Source organism: Paramisgurnus dabryanus, chromosome 1, assembly GCF_030506205.2.
Source record: "Paramisgurnus dabryanus chromosome 1, PD_genome_1.1, whole genome shotgun sequence".
NCBI lineage: Eukaryota > Metazoa > Chordata > Actinopteri > Cypriniformes > Cobitidae > Paramisgurnus > Paramisgurnus dabryanus.
This window is the reverse complement of record NC_133337.1, coordinates 15,039,072-15,055,056: the sequence shown is the minus strand read 5'-3', so window position 1 is coordinate 15,055,056 and position 15,985 is coordinate 15,039,072. Positions and strand designations below refer to the sequence as shown.

Genomic DNA, 15,985 nt, shown 5'->3' with positions numbered 1-15,985 from the left:
TTATGTTCTGTTCTAATAATAGTTAGGTCTGTTATACATGCTATATTACACATTCAATGCTATATTAGTAATATAAAGATGGATGCAGGCATACCTTTGTCACCGCCATGAAAGATGAAGTTGCTTGCACGGATGTGAGGTGTATAAGGAGGTTCAATCAGATGACCGGCACCAGGATATGTCAGGACTTTCAACAAGTGATGATTTCCTGCTTTCTTCATAATCTCTTTCATCTTGGTTTATGGATCATGGATAAGAACACAAGACTACAGTTAATAATTAAGATCAACACCACTGTACTTTGTTGTTAGTAATTCAATGTTGTGTTATATTTTAACAACGGTATTAGTAATATGCCCACCACCTTGACTGAGCTTAAGTTTCACACAATTTTGTTTCAGTTCAGTTACTTAGCAGAAACTTTTATTTAAAGTCACTTGCAAATGACAAACACTTCAAGCAATGTGTTCAGGGTATACATTTAATTAGGATGCGTTTTCCAAGTTGGGATTAAACCCCCAATGTCTTGTACTGAACAATGATCAACTAACTAAGCTTTTGGTAAATAAAACTTTCAGTACACAGATACAAATATAATAGCAGAAGCATAAAGACACTATTGGTGCATACAGAATAAATATATATTCTGTGAGTAAATATGGTTATGACTCACATCTTCAGCAGATTCAACAGAAGGACAGTTATCATCATCATCACCGTTCACTAACAGAAGCGGACACTTTATTTTCCCAACCTGTGCACATTTTAACAAACATAAATACATACAAACAACTCTGAACAACCTTTGCACTCTGAATTTGAAATGGATAACATTAAAGTTACTTCATTAAAAGTAACATTTTACTCACATCCACTTTGAGATTCAGGTCTGAGGGAATCGTCTGGAAAAAATTTCTGTTGATGAACTGGTTATCCCCATTCACACACATCTTATGCGCATTTCTACAATTAACATTTTTCATTAGGAAATAACATTCAATTTCTAAAAGTGGTGTGAAATTTAGGCTCTGAAGAAAACACTGAATTTACAGAAAATAAATGTACAGATTTAGCCAATATTATAGTTGTTTAATAGTGTTAATATAATGTTTTAAAATAATTTAGTATTGCTTATATGTAAATATATAAAGGAATTAAATATCCACTCACCTTTTCATCTCCTCAAATATTTCAAAGAGAGATTTCTCAAAAGGAACGACATGACTCGAACTAATGCACACACAGCACTGGGGCTACAGGAGAAATAACAACATGAGAATAGCAAAAAGCTACATCTGTAAATAAATGTGGTTGTTTGAGTAAGCCAAGAAAACCTTAATGATTTTGGAGTAGGCCACCATGTTGAGTGTAACTACGCCTCCAAATGATAACCCAAGCATAGCCAGTCGATCCTTTTGTACCTTTGGGTGATTCCGAAGGATTGTATATGCTTCCTAAAAATTGTGTGGACACAAATACTGTCAGTGTTGGGGAGCAACTAGTTACATGTTACTAAATTACGTAATATAAATACAAAATAAATGTAATCAGTTACAGTAACTAAGATTTTTTTTATTAAAATGTAAATGATTCCAAAAGAGATTACATCCAAATATTTTCTGTTAAAAATATGCTTAATTATATTAATCTGTTGCTTTGAATACAGATTTAATTGATTTTATTCCCAAATTGCATTAACTGCTCTAAAATATGAGACAACAGTTTCAAGATTTTAAGACAGAATAGGAAACATACTTATTCGATAACTGTTTTATTTCCTATATGGGTTTATGTACTTTATTTTGTAAGATTACAGATTTAAACCTGTATTTAACCTTTTGAAAAAATAGGTGCTAAATGTCTGATAATTATGTTGTAGCTGTACTTTAATACTGAATTATAATTCAAGTGACGAGAAAGTAATCCAATGTAATCTGTAACATTACTTGAGTAAGGCAACTGTTTCAATTACTTACATTAATAAATAATATTTTAAATAGTGTTACTTGTAATCTGTAAATCCTTCCCAACACTGGTTATCTGGCATTGTCATTATCTACAGGTGCTGGTCATATAATTAGAATATCATGAAGAAGATGATTTATTTCACTTTATCTCAGAAAATTGGAATATAAAAAAAAGGATTTTTCGAAATCTGGGCCAATTGAAAAGTATGAACATGAAAAGTCGATTAGTCTGTGGCACTGCTGAGGTGTTATGAGAGCCCAGGTTGCTCTGATAGTGGCCTTCAGCTCTTCTGCATTGTTGGGTCTGACATATTGCATCTTCCTCTTCACAATACCCCATATGTTTTCTATGGGGTTAAGGTCAGGTTTGCTGGCCAATTAAGAACAAGATACTATGGTCCTTAAACCAGGTACTGGTAGCTTTGGCACTGTGTGCAGGTGTCAAGTCCTTTTGGAAAATGAAATCTGCATCTCCATAAAGTTGGTCAGCTGCAGGAAACATTAAGTGCTCTAAAACTTCCTGGTGTACGGCTACGTTGACCTTGGTCCTCAGAAAACACAGTGGACCAACACCAGCAGATGACATGGCACCCCAAACCATCACTGATTGTGAAAACTTTACACTGGACCTCAAAGCAACATGGATTGTGTGCCTCTCTTCCTCCAGACTCTGGGACCCTGATTTCCAGAGGAAATGCAAAATTTACTTTCATCTGAGAACATAACTTTGGACCACTCAGCAGCAGTACAGAAGCAAGACGCTTTTGACGCTGTCTGTTGTTCAAGAGTGGCTCGACACAAGGAATGCGACAGCTGAAACACAGGTTTTGCATATGCGTAGTGATTCCTGAAGCACTGACTCCAGCTGCAGTCCACTCTTTCCCCCACATTTTTGAATCCTCATTTTTGAATCCTCTCCAGGGTGTGGTTATTCATATTGCTTGTACACGTTTTCCTACCACATCTTTTCCTTCCCTTCACCTCTCTATTAATGTGCTTGGACACAGAGCTCTGTGAACAGCCAGCCTCTTTTGCAATGGCCTTTTGTGTCTTGCCCTCCTTGTGCAAGGTGTCAATGGTCCTCTTTGGGCAACTGTCAAGTTAGCAGTCTTCCCCATGATTGTGTAGCTTACAGAACTAGACTGAGAGACCATTTAAAGGCCTTTGCAGGTGTTTTGACTTTTAGTTAGCTAATTAGAGTGTGGCACAAGGGGTCTTTAATATTGAACCTTTTCACAATATTCAAATTTTTTGAAATACAAAATTAGGGATTTTTCTTAGTTGTCAGTTATAATCATCAAAATTAAAATAAATAAACATTTGAAATATATAAGTCTGTGTGTAATGAATGAATATAATATACAAGTTTCACTTTTTGAATAAAATTAGTGAAATAAATATACTTTTTGATGATATTGTAATTATATGATATGACCAGCACCTGTATTTTCAAAGATGTCACATTTTGCATAGTAGAAGATTGCTGGAGATCTGAATTACTTCAAAGTAAGAGGCATCAATTGCTGCTGTTTTCTGCTCATTAGGATTCATGTACTCTAGTGCCATTGAGGCAAAACCATGAGATGCAAGCAGGGCTGAGCGATACTCGACTAAACCACCACCTCCTCCCCACAAGTCCATCACTCCTGGGTAAGGTCCTGGGCCTGAGACAGACACAAACACAAGTTAGCTAGCTAAATGACAACCTACCATACACATATGCGACCCTGCCTGTGAAAACCATAGACTGTTATATGTATGTAGTATCCGTGACATCACCCGTGGGTTTGTGAATAGCATTTTTGAAGCCCAGAGTAGGTGGAGCCTGCCGTCGCCATCTTGGCAATGCGTGGCAGTTATGAAAAAAAAATCACCCCCTCACAGATGTCATGAAGGGCAAAATTAGTTATATAGATCAAAAACACTTTTTGTACCAGGCTGTAAACATATTTATTTCTGCTGTAAAGTTGGGCATTTTAACATGAGGGTCTATGGAGATTGACTCTCTTTTGGAGCCAGCATCTAGCGGCCAGTGGATAAATTGCAGTTTATGTCAATTCCTTGTTGGCTTCACAACAGAGACTGGAAGGTTGCCCCTAGGGGAAAATCAGGTTAAAGTCTTAAAGGGGACAGAGAATGAAAAACCATTTTTACCTTGTCTTTGTTGAATAATGGTAGTCTACCCACATTCACAAACATATAAAAAGTGCTAAACATGCTAAACATCTCAGTCTCGTAGAAATTCCTCTTTTAGAAATGTCAGCCAGAAAACGGCCCAATCTGAAAAACTGATGCTTATGACATCACAGGCATCTAACTGCTCCTCCACTTTAAAATAATTGGCTACATTTTTTGAGTGGCAGCAAAGTCAGCCAATCAGTAATGAGATTGCAAGTTAAGCCAGTAGGGGGAGCCAAACAGGTGCAAAACCACTTGTTTAAAATCCCCCACCCTAATAGAGCTATCTGAGCTAGGTTTTTAGGAAGCTTCTAAGGCATTACAGACCCAAACAAAAACTTTTTTGTCTACATGTCACATCACAGAACAAGGATAAATACCCCGTTCAATCATTCTTAGTCACCTTTAAAGTTAATTTCTGGGATAACAAGTTTAAAGTTTATAAAGGTCATAAATTTCATATTAATCTTAGTCAATATTAAAGATATCAATATTATATTTTTCACTACATTATATAGTAATATGTATGATATGTATTATATGTATGAGTTTTCACAGACAGGGTCACATGCTTTTAAATGTAAAGCTTATTATTATTACCACACTATCTACATTAATAGATTAAAGAGCACCAATGGTCCGATTCACCGTTTTTTAATTTCCTTTGGTGTGTAAGTGTGTATTAGTACATGTTAATGATATGCAAAAAGTACAAACCCCAAAGTAAACTATGACGCAAGTTATCGTTTCCAACATTAATCTGACTTTTTCCATGTTTAAGTGCTATAATTGGGTCCCAGTGCTTCTATCAACCTTATAAAATAAAGATATTGCCTGTTTTGTGACGTAGGTAGCTAGTTTTATTACAATAATACCACCCCTTGATCTGCACTATACAACCATGGCACTGCCATTTAGTGCTGAGAGAGACTTATTTTTCATCGAGAGATTTCATCAAAATGTCATCAAGAGCCCCTGATATAAATTGTATTTTGATTCCCAAAGAAATTTTACCTGATGACTTTCATTTTATGAATCAACAAGGACCAGAGTTTTAGATAAAAATTCTATTTTTTGTTTCACTAAATAAACAATGTCACCCCATCTTGGATGGCCTTGTGTAAAGTAACAGTTTTAACAATTGCTTGAACCCGCAATGTTTTGATAAAATGTATAATTTATAGACGTGTTTACCTGGAGGAAAAAATAATGTTCCTCGAACACCTTTTTCTCTAACATCCACCCTCTGCACACCTGGTGCTATGAACCAGCGTTCTGTGACACTGGTTGCCAAAGCTGTTTGCTTACTGAAGCCTTCAGATATATGACCACTGTATAAGGAAATGTGAACCACCATTGGTGAGAGCACATCCTTCTTGCGCAACCTTGAACAAAGAGATTGCAAGGTCAGGTCATGTGAAGAAACATTTTTTTTTTGAGAATTGATAACGCAGGATATTTGCAGAATAAATCACAAATTATTTGAAAAGATCCTAAAGGTCTCATATTTATGGTTTGTTTCTGAAAGAATAAAATAAAAGCCAGATTTGAGTGGTTTAAGACTGCAATCTTCATGCCATCAGATTGTGCTAGTCTGAGTTACCTGAGTCCACTTCGACTTCCTGGTACAGGCCTCATGCTCCACAGCAACCCCATCGGCTCTGTCCCTTCATAAGTGCCTCCCAAACTCTCATCTTTGGACACTGTTAAATTTCATATAACAGGATATTATACACATAAAGACATTCAGAAAAACTGTAACAATGTTTTATTAGATGTCTACTTGTAAAATGTACGTAAAGTTTACAGTACTTTACTAGAAACTTTACTATTACAGTCTTTTCTACAAACAAATGGCTGGTTTAAACAGCGAGCTTCTTCCCCAATTAATGACATCATAAATGCCAAAATTGACACAAACCATGCCCTAGGAACATGCAATTTAGGGAGTGATGTTGGACTGCTTTTTATAATGTAGCAAGGATGTAAACTATGTGCTATTCTTCCCGGGTGCGTCTTCTGGAAGTCGTATTTTTCGACCACATACATCATTGACATTTATTATTTCAGGTTCTATTTCAGAAAAGCAACAGTTAAATTTTAAGGTAAGAATGAAACTACAATTGTATGTATTAAGTGAAATGTGAGAACCTTGATGACGTGTGCGGTCGACAAATACAACTTCCGGAAGACGCATCCAAAAAAACTGGCGTCCAGGAAGAATGGCACGTAAGGGTCACCCTGATGTAAACAAAAAGCAACGTTGTTTGGCTCAGTTAGCTAAATGCTAATTCACACTTACTGTATCTGACAAACGCCTATAAAAACCTGCAGACTTCTTTTTAATCCCACCAACTTTGAATGTTGGTGTTTGTTGGCATTTGTGTGATCAGTTTAAATTATTATTTTTATAGATTTATGTAGCAATGGTGATGCCATTGTTTACAATACATCGGAGCTCATGCAAGTACCTGTAATGGTAAGAGGCATGATGTTTTCTAAGAATGTGCAGTAGGTGATTAGCTAATTGCAACACACTGGGGCAGTTAACCAATCTGAGCATTTTGCATGTTTCTGAGGGAGGTAGTTCATAGAACAAGGACTCAACTGCCTGTTTGTAAGAGAATGGAAACAAGAAATAAGGTCAAATATGTGAGAAATGTTGTTTTTTTTACGCAGCAAGAACACTTGTTACAATTGTGTTTATTACACCCAATAAACACAACCAAACCTTTATAAACAGCCGGTTTACCACCCCCTTCACTCATCAGACAGTCCAACACACCTGTCACTGTTCCATGTTCATCACTGATGTAGTGTCCAAACGCCTCCCAGAAATCCTTATCCTCTGACTGATGTAAAGACTGCAGCGTTACCTTCTGATTTGGCAATAAATTCATTATGACAATCTGAAACATCTCGTCCACCAGACCTCGACTTGGCTGAACAGACAGCAGCGGCATTTTCCCCATCTCAGTGCTCATAGACCTACAGAGTTTTCATAAGAGATTGAAAAATGATTAAAATATATCAAATCATTTTCTAAATTACATTACTGTTGAGTATTTCAGTGCAATATACATTTCCACAGACATTATACATAATACAGTAAAAATCCAAAATAAAAATGTAATTACTCATCCTCATACCATTTCAAATATCTAAAATGTTATTTCTATAGATCTATATAGGAATAAAGTTAAAAAAATATATACTGCTGTACTATATTACATCATTTCACTAGATATCATAATAGACAGGGCATACTGTATAATATATGTGCACACTTATCAAAATGCTCATTATTTTCACTAATTATACATTTTCAAAACCATTCATTGATTTATAACTATTTTGTTTACTATTTTGATTACATCAATCATTTTTATTACTATTTTAATTAATATATGTTAAGTGGTCTGGATAGATTTGGCAGAATGTTCATATTGTTTATGCAAGCATGACAGATCTGAAGTGTACTTCAAGCCATCACATTAAATCAAACTGAAGAAGAAGAGTGCAAAAGCATAACTTTTTCATAACTTTTAAAATTACAGACCTTCTTTGAGCTCTTAGGTTGATAATCAATAGTACATGCTTCTGAAGTACGTCACCAGTTGTGTTTAAAAGCACAATTCCAGAACTACACTACCCATGATACTTAAGAAAAAATACCTCACGAAAAGCCTTAGGAAAAGCCCATTAAGGGTGATAGTGAGACAGAACCAACAGTACCCTGTAGGGTATTGTACTGACCACTTACTTCTACAAACCATTGTAAATAATGTAATTGAGCCGACCTTTGCTTGATTTTCCTATATCAGTAGCCTAGCCATGAGGGAGCCCACCCTTACGGAAATGGCCCATTGTTCTACTACAAATAACAAGCAAGACCGTAACCATAGTTTTGATAAGGTCAACAGAGTTTAGTCATGGTTTTTGTAGTAAAAAAAATGGTTCCACAAAATGTAGAGGGTGTAACGGTAAACAAAGGTCACGGTTCGGTGCGTACCTCGGTTTAGGGGTCACGGTTTAGTACAAAAGAGAAAAGCATCAAATACCAAATGTATTGCTGAAATTTATATTCAAATGTATGTTTCATTGGCAAAGCACAAATAATCTTTAGGAATTTGTAACATTATGCCTACATCTTTTTATTTACAACAACAACAACATGCATTAATGTTGATAAATAATGATACATGAAAAAAATAATTTTTATTCCAAGATACATTCTGGAATTAGAATAAGGGGTGACCATATTTTAGCTTTTTTAAAATAGAGGACAGTGAAGGGAGAAGGATACACCACAATGGGTTTAACAGAATCTTCTGTTTACCTGGTCTCACAAAATAATTGGTTAATTTTCAGTTTGCATTTCTGTGTTCAGGTACAAACCTAAATGTAATGTAATACTGAAAATATTGAACATTGGACTCGACTATGCAAAGGCTGTTATTCACTATTATAAAATAAAAAAGAAAATATGAAAATATATTCTGTGTATAACTGCGTTTTCATCTAATGCCACATCTAGGGATGGGCATTAGATTAAATTTTTTTAGTCGATTGTCGGGAGAATTAACGATCGACTATCGATTAATCATTAATATTTTAATAATAAAAATAATTATTTAACTTTTATAATTAAAAAATGTTGAATACAAAAATACAGCGTGTTTTCCTCTATGAGACCTTTATTACAAGATCAACTTGTGGCAAACAGTTAAACTACATTTAGTTAGACAAACGGAACATATATGCGCTTGAATATGCAGCTGCGAGCCGCATTCTTAAACAGAGACCTCATTTGTTCCGAAAAATCATGACCTCTTCATGATTATTTTTTTAAAATCAAAACGGAAGGTCACAGATAACGGAGTATGGTGTCAAATATTGCACCCTTGTGGTAAAATATTGAATTGCTGCCACACAGTGAAATTCATTTAATTGCTTCAAGACACACGCTACGCTAGGCAAAGCAACCTGCATTATATAATAAAAGTATTCGATTAATCAATAACAAATTAACGTCATCGACTAAATTCTTAATGATCAATTATCGATCGTCGATTAATCATGCCCATCCCTAGCCACATCCACAGTATGTTTAAAAAAAAAAAAAAAATGTGTTCAATAGAACATAATATGACCAAACATTTAAAGAATGCCTTCATGGATATTAAAAAACTTGAGATAAATAAGATAAATAAGTGGATGGGAAAACATCTGTATTGCTCCTGCAACCCATTGTAAACTGTTTTCATATTAAAGTTCTTCAGAGATGTCATCTATCAGTTAATGCACTACACACCTTGCACCTTGATGTTTTCTCTTATCTGCCCTGTGACTGTGCTGGAATGAACTTGATAAAGGCCCTAAATGACGCAGGGCTGAGCTGAAACCTGCCGTCGTTTTCATATGCCGTGATGCTGAGGGTAATGATTGAGATGCAGTTCGACGAACGTTTGCGTAGGACCGAACGTGAAGTGCAAAAAGGCGGGACCTAAAGAGAAAGGTCAAAGCAATGCAAAAAAAAAACACAATGAATGGCGACTGTAGAAAAATCAGAATCCAGGACATTTTGGGTGATTTAGAAATTCCAGCCAGGCACATTTTTTTTCATCTAAAATGAGGACATGTACGAGATAAAGAGGACGTATGATCACCCTGAACAGTAGTTGGGCTGCCGCTGATTACGTTTTACAAACAAGAACACAGCTAAATGCAAAAATGCATATTAAGAAATGGGCTGTACTGAATAAAGTACCTACTCATCGACCGTTAAAACAGTATGTACTATATATTAGGGATGCTAAACAATTAATCGCGATTAATCGTTAGCAGAATAAAAGTTTTTGTTTACATCACATATGTGTGTAAACTGTGTATAATAAATATGTATATATATAAATATGAACACATTCATGTATAATTTTAAGAAAAAAAATGTATATATTAAGTATTTATATTTATATAATATAAATTATACATAAATATACAAATGTATATACACATGTAAACATTTCTAAAACATATACATGCATGTGTGTACATTTATTTATACAAAGTTATTATACACAGTTCACACACATATATGATGTAAACAAAAACTTTTATTCAGCTAACGATTAATCGCGATTAATCGTTAAGCATCCCTACTATATATAGTATGAATGTAGTGTGAATGAAATTCGAACATACTACTATATTCACACTGTTGATACATCACGTGACACATGTGGTCAAAACAACAGGTAACCCATTAACTTATCTGGGTACTTTTCAAATACAGTTTGTATGAATTTTGACATACTACTTGCCTCGGGTATTGCTTTTTGTATACTATAGTAGGAAAATAGGCGGTAGCAGCAACAATGTTCTGAAATTTTTGGTGTTTGAGTTATTTGGTGACCCTGGTCAGAGCATACATGAAAATCAGGAGTTTCCTGTTTCACGTTAAAGCACTATTGACATTATTACGCTTCTTGGATCACACAGAAATTGTTGTCAAAATGCAGAGCCGCTCCCTTCCTATACACAGTTACGCAAGCTGCGTAGGGCCCCGAACCACTAAGGGGACTCCCTTGTTCTTAACTTCATAGCCATCTGAAAACGTAACAAGCAATCTGATGCAGTTTACATGCCTATCAACATGCTTCTTGATGGGGAGCCAAGATGGCGGTAGGAGTTGACGATCTTTTCGAAGTGGTGTTAATTTCCCTGGCATCTTCCCCTTTAAAATACATGTTTGATTAAAATTACAACAGTTATTATTTTACATCAGTGATCTCAAACTCCCGGCCCTCCCCCTCTTTGCGGCCCGCATCTGCTTAAGCATCTATTATAAACATGCCTTAAAAAGGATGCTACTGGTGTGTATCTTGAGACAAATATTTTAAAATCAAGTTATTATGTTGGCTTTGAAAAAGCCAATATATTGTTATTGCTATTAAACTTATATCTTATTATTCTACCCCAAAATTTCTGACACTAACTCGTCCTAGGGCTTTCAAGCTACATGCACCAAATTTTCCACAGACCTTCAGACTGGTCTGACTTAGTGTGCTATATCTTTTCTAACTGATGGGACCTTCCGAATTCCTAAACGGGGGTCTCGAACACCCCAAAATTTCCATTGACTTAACATTGAGACAAACTTTGACGGGTCATAGCTGTGAGTGAGAAACTTGTAGAAACTTGTGGCTTACCACATTTAAGGTGGCTGACAGGCTCTGTAAGAACATACATCACAATGGGGTGTAAGCTATACCCCTGGGGTGTAAGAGGCCCCCAAAATTTCCCATTGACTTATAATGGGGCAGGAAACATGCCCATATAAGGGAATAAAAGCGTCCCAGATGGAATATCTTTACTTTAGAGTGTCGTAGAGACATGGGGGTGGGCTCATTTTACTCAGTCATCCAATCAGTCTCTTAGGATCGCCCCAAAGCTATTTAGCCACGCCCCTAGCAACAATTTTGGGTACCCTAGCAACATCTCCCATAGACTACCATTATAAAAAGCCCAGATGGATATCTTTACACCAGAGTGTCATAGAGACATAGGGGTGGGCTCATTTTACTCAGGCATCCAATCAGTCTCTTAGGATTCCTACTGAGGTATTAAACCACGCCCCTAGCAACCAATTTGAGCACCCTAGCAACATAATAAACAAAGCCTTATATCTCTGGATCTGAACATCTTAGAGACATGGGGGTTGGGTCTTTGGGTCATGTTAGCTTCATGCTAGCTCCATGCTAAGTCATACTAGCTTCATGCTAGTTTCATGCTAGCTTTATGCTAATTTCATAATAAATCTTGCTAACTTCATGCTAAATCATGCTAACTTCATGTTAAATCTTGTTAGCTGCACGCTAAATAGTGCTAGCTTAATGCTAATCATGCTAGCATCATGCTAATCATGCTAGCTTCACGTTAAATCATGCTAGCTTCATGCTAATCATGCTATTCTCATGCTAACTTCATGTTAATCATGCAAGCCTCGTGCTAGCTTCATGCTAGCTTCATGCTAATCTTGCTAGTTTCATGCTAGCTTCATGCTAATCATGCTAGCATCATGCTAGCTTCATGCTAATCATGCTAGAATCATGCTAGTTTCATGCTAATCATGCTAGCATCATGCTAGCTTCATGCTAATCATGCTAGCATCATGCTAGCTTCATGCTAATCATGCTAGCTTCATGCTAATCATGCTAGCTTCATGCTAGCTTCATGCTAGCTACATGCTAATCATGCTAACATCATGCTAGCTTCATGCTAATCATGCTAGCTTCATGCTAATCATGCTAGCATCATGCTAGCTTCATGCTAGCTTCATGCTAATCATGCTAGCTTCATGCTAATCATGCTAGCATCATGCTAGCTTCATGCTAATCATGCTAGCATCATGCTAGCTTCATGCTAGCTACATGCTAATCATGCTAGCATCATGCTAGCTTCATGCTAATCATGCTAGCATCATGCTAGCTTCATGCTAGCTACATACTAATCATGCTAGCATCATGCTAGCTTCATGCTAATCATGCTAGCTTCATGCTAATCATGCTAGCATCATGCTAGCTTCATGCTAATCATGCTAGCATCATGCTAGCTTCATGCTAGCTACATGCTAATCATGCTAGCATCATGCTAGCTTCATGCTAATCATGCTAGCATCATGCTAGCTTCATGCTAATCATGCTAGCATCATGCTAGCTTCATGCTAACATCATGCTAGCTTCATGCTAATCATGCTAGCTTCATGCTAGCTACATGCTAATCATGCTAGCATCATGCTAGCTACATGCTAATCATGCTAGCTTCATGCTAATCATGCTAGCATCATGCTAGCTTCATGCTAATCATGCTAACATCATGCTAGCTTCATGCTAGCTACATACTAATCATGCTAGCATCATGCTAGCTTCATGCTAATCATGCTAGCATCATGCCAATCATGCTAGCATCATGCTAGCTTCATGCTAATCATGCTAGCTTCATGCTAGCATCATGGTAGCTTCATGCTAATCATGCTAGCATCATGGTAGCTTCATGCTAATCATGCTAGCATCATGCTAACTTCATGCTAATCATGCTAGCATCATGCTAGCTTCATGCTAATCATGCTAGCATCATGCTAGCTTCATGCTAATCATGTTAGCTTCATGCTAGCTTCATGCTAATCATGTTAGCTTCATACTTAAACATACTAACTGCCAGATAGCCTACTAAACTAAACTTCTGTCAATCCGTTTTAAACGTTCAGGCTACGCTTTTTCAAGCCAACATAAAGTTTGTCTTCAAACTTTAATATCTAGTTATTATTATTATTCTTTTTCTCCCCCCAAAATTTCGGCAGCTAACTCGTCCTAGGGCTTTCAAGCTACATGCACCAAATTTTCCACAGACCTTCAGACTGGTCTGACTTAGTGTGCTATATCTTTTCTAACTGATGGGACCTTCCGAATTCCTAAACGGGGGTCTCGAACACCCCAAAATTTCAATTGACTTAACATTGAGACAAACTTTGACCGGTCATAGCTGTGAGTGAGAAACTTGTAGAAAATTGTGGCTTACCACATTTAAGGTGGCTGACAGGCTCTGTAAGAACATACATCACAATGGGGTGTAAGCTATACCCCTGGGGTGTAAGAGGCCCCCAAAATTTCCCATTGACTTATAATGGGGCAGGAAACATGCCCATATAAGGGAATAAAAGCATCCCAGATGGAATATCTTTACTTTAGAGTGTCGTAGAGACATGGGGGTTGGACCGTTTTACTTGTGGCTTGAAGGTTGATCATTATGGGATGCCATTTTTCTCCCTAGCAACCAAACTTAGTACCCTAGCAACGGAATAAACAAAGCCTTTTATCTCCGCTTCAGAACATCTTAGAGACACGGGGGTTGGACCGTTTTACTTGTGGCTTGAAGGTTGATCATTATGGGATGCCAATTTTCTCCCTAGCAACCAAACTTAGTACCCTAGCAACGGAATAAACAAAGCCTTTTATCTCCGCTTCAGAACATCTTAGAGACACGGTGGTTGGACCGTTTTACTTGTGGCTTGAAGGTTGATCATTATGGGATGCCATTTTTCTCCCTAGCAACCAAACTTAGTACCCTAGCAACGGAATAAACAAAGCCTTATATCTCCGCTTCAGAACATCATAGAGACACGGGGGTTGGACCGTTTTACTTGTGGCTTGAAGGTTGATCATTATGGGATGCCAATTTTTCTCCCTAGCAACCAAACTTAGTACCCTAGCAACGGAATAAACAAAGCCTTTTATCTCCGCTTCAGAACATCATAGAGACACGGGGGTTGGACCGTTTTACTTGTGGCTTGAAGGTTGATCATTATGGGATGCCATTTTTCTCCCTAGCAACCAAACTTAGTACCCTAGCAACGGAATAAACAAAGCCTTTTATCTCCGCTTCAGAACATCTTAGAGACACGGGGGTTGGACCGTTTTACTTGTGGCTTGAAGGTTGATCATTATGGGATGCCAATTTTCTCCCTAGCAACCAAACTTAGTACCCTAGCAACGGAATAAACAAAGCCTTTTATCTCCGCTTCAGAACATCTTAGAGACACGGTGGTTGGACCGTTTTACTTGTGGCTTGAAGGTTGATCATTATGGGATGCCATTTTTCTCCCTAGCAACCAAACTTAGTACCCTAGCAACGGAATAAACAAAGCCTTATATCTCCGCTTCAGAACATCATAGAGACACGGGGGTTGGACCGTTTTACTTGTGGCTTGAAGGTTGATCATTATGGGATGCCAATTTTCTCCCTAGCAACCAAACTTAGTACCCTAGCAACGGAATAAACAAAGCCTTATATCTCCGCTTCAGAACATCATAGAGACACGGGGGTTGGACCGTTTTACTTGTGGCTTGAAGGTTGATCATTATGGGATGCCAATTTTCTCCCTAGCAACCAAACTTAGTACCCTAGCAACGGAATAAACAAAGCCTTATATCTCCGCTTCAGAACATCATAGAGACACGGGGGTTGGACCGTTTTACTTGTGGCTTGAAGGTTGATCATTATGGGATGCCAATTTTCTCCCTAGCAACCAAACTTAGTACCCTAGCAACGGAATAAACAAAGCCTTATATCTCCGCTTCAGAACATCATAGAGACACGGGGGTTGGACCGTTTTACTTGTGGCTTGAAGGTTGATCATTATGGGATGCCAATTTTCTCCCTAGCAACCAAACTTAGTACCCTAGCAACGGAATAAACAAAGCCTTATATCTCCGCTTCAGAACATCATAGAGACACGGGGGTTGGACCGTTTTACTTGTGGCTTGAAGGTTGATCATTATGGGATGCCAATTTTCTCCCTAGCAACCAAACTTAGTACCCTAGCAACGGAATAAACAAAGCCTTATATCTCCGCTTCAGAACATCATAGAGACACGGGGGTTGGACCGTTTTACTTGTGGCTTGAAGGTTGATCATTATGGGATGCCAATTTTCTCCCTAGCAACCAAACTTAGTACCCTAGCAACGGAATAAACAAAGCCTTATATCTCTGCTTCAGAACATCATAGAGACACGGGGGTTGGACCGTTTTACTTGTGGCTTGAAGGTTGATCATTATGGGATGCCAATTTTCTCCCTAGCAACCAAACTTAGTACCCTAGCAACGGAATAAACAAAGCCTTATATCTCCGCTTCAGAACATCATAGAGACACGGGGGTTGGACCGTTTTACTTGTGGCTTGAAGGTTGATCATTATGGGATGCCAATTTTCTCCCTAGCAACCAAACTTAGTACCCTAGCAACGGAATAAGCAAAGCCTTATATCTCCGCTTCAGAACAT

At 37.5% G+C, this 15,985-nt stretch overlaps 1 protein-coding gene across 6 annotated transcripts in view; it reads right to left on the bottom strand.

Moving 5' to 3' along the window:
* Positions 1 to 15,985, bottom strand: part of LOC135750594 (bile acid-CoA:amino acid N-acyltransferase-like) — a 38,159-nt gene that overhangs the window by 1,019 nt on the left and 21,155 nt on the right. For 4 of the 6 annotated variants that reach the window (XM_073813474.1, XM_065274775.2, XM_065274773.2 and 1 more), the window contains 9 exons: positions 6,931 to 7,133; positions 5,749 to 5,848; positions 5,340 to 5,530; positions 3,468 to 3,631; positions 1,335 to 1,454; positions 1,171 to 1,253; positions 870 to 963; positions 674 to 754; positions 95 to 233 (listed from right to left, as the gene is read on the bottom strand). In XM_073813474.1, coding sequence (XP_073669575.1) covers positions 95 to 233; positions 674 to 754; positions 870 to 963; positions 1,171 to 1,253; positions 1,335 to 1,454; positions 3,468 to 3,631; positions 5,340 to 5,530; positions 5,749 to 5,848; positions 6,931 to 7,133 — 1,175 coding nt within the window. Of the gene's footprint in view, positions 1 to 94; positions 234 to 673; positions 755 to 869; positions 964 to 1,170; positions 1,254 to 1,334; positions 1,455 to 3,467; positions 3,632 to 5,339; positions 5,531 to 5,748; positions 5,849 to 6,930; positions 7,134 to 9,459; positions 9,652 to 15,985 lie in introns of all 6 variants that reach the window. The other 2 variants (XM_065274771.2, XM_065274772.2) reach the window with 1 other exon arrangement.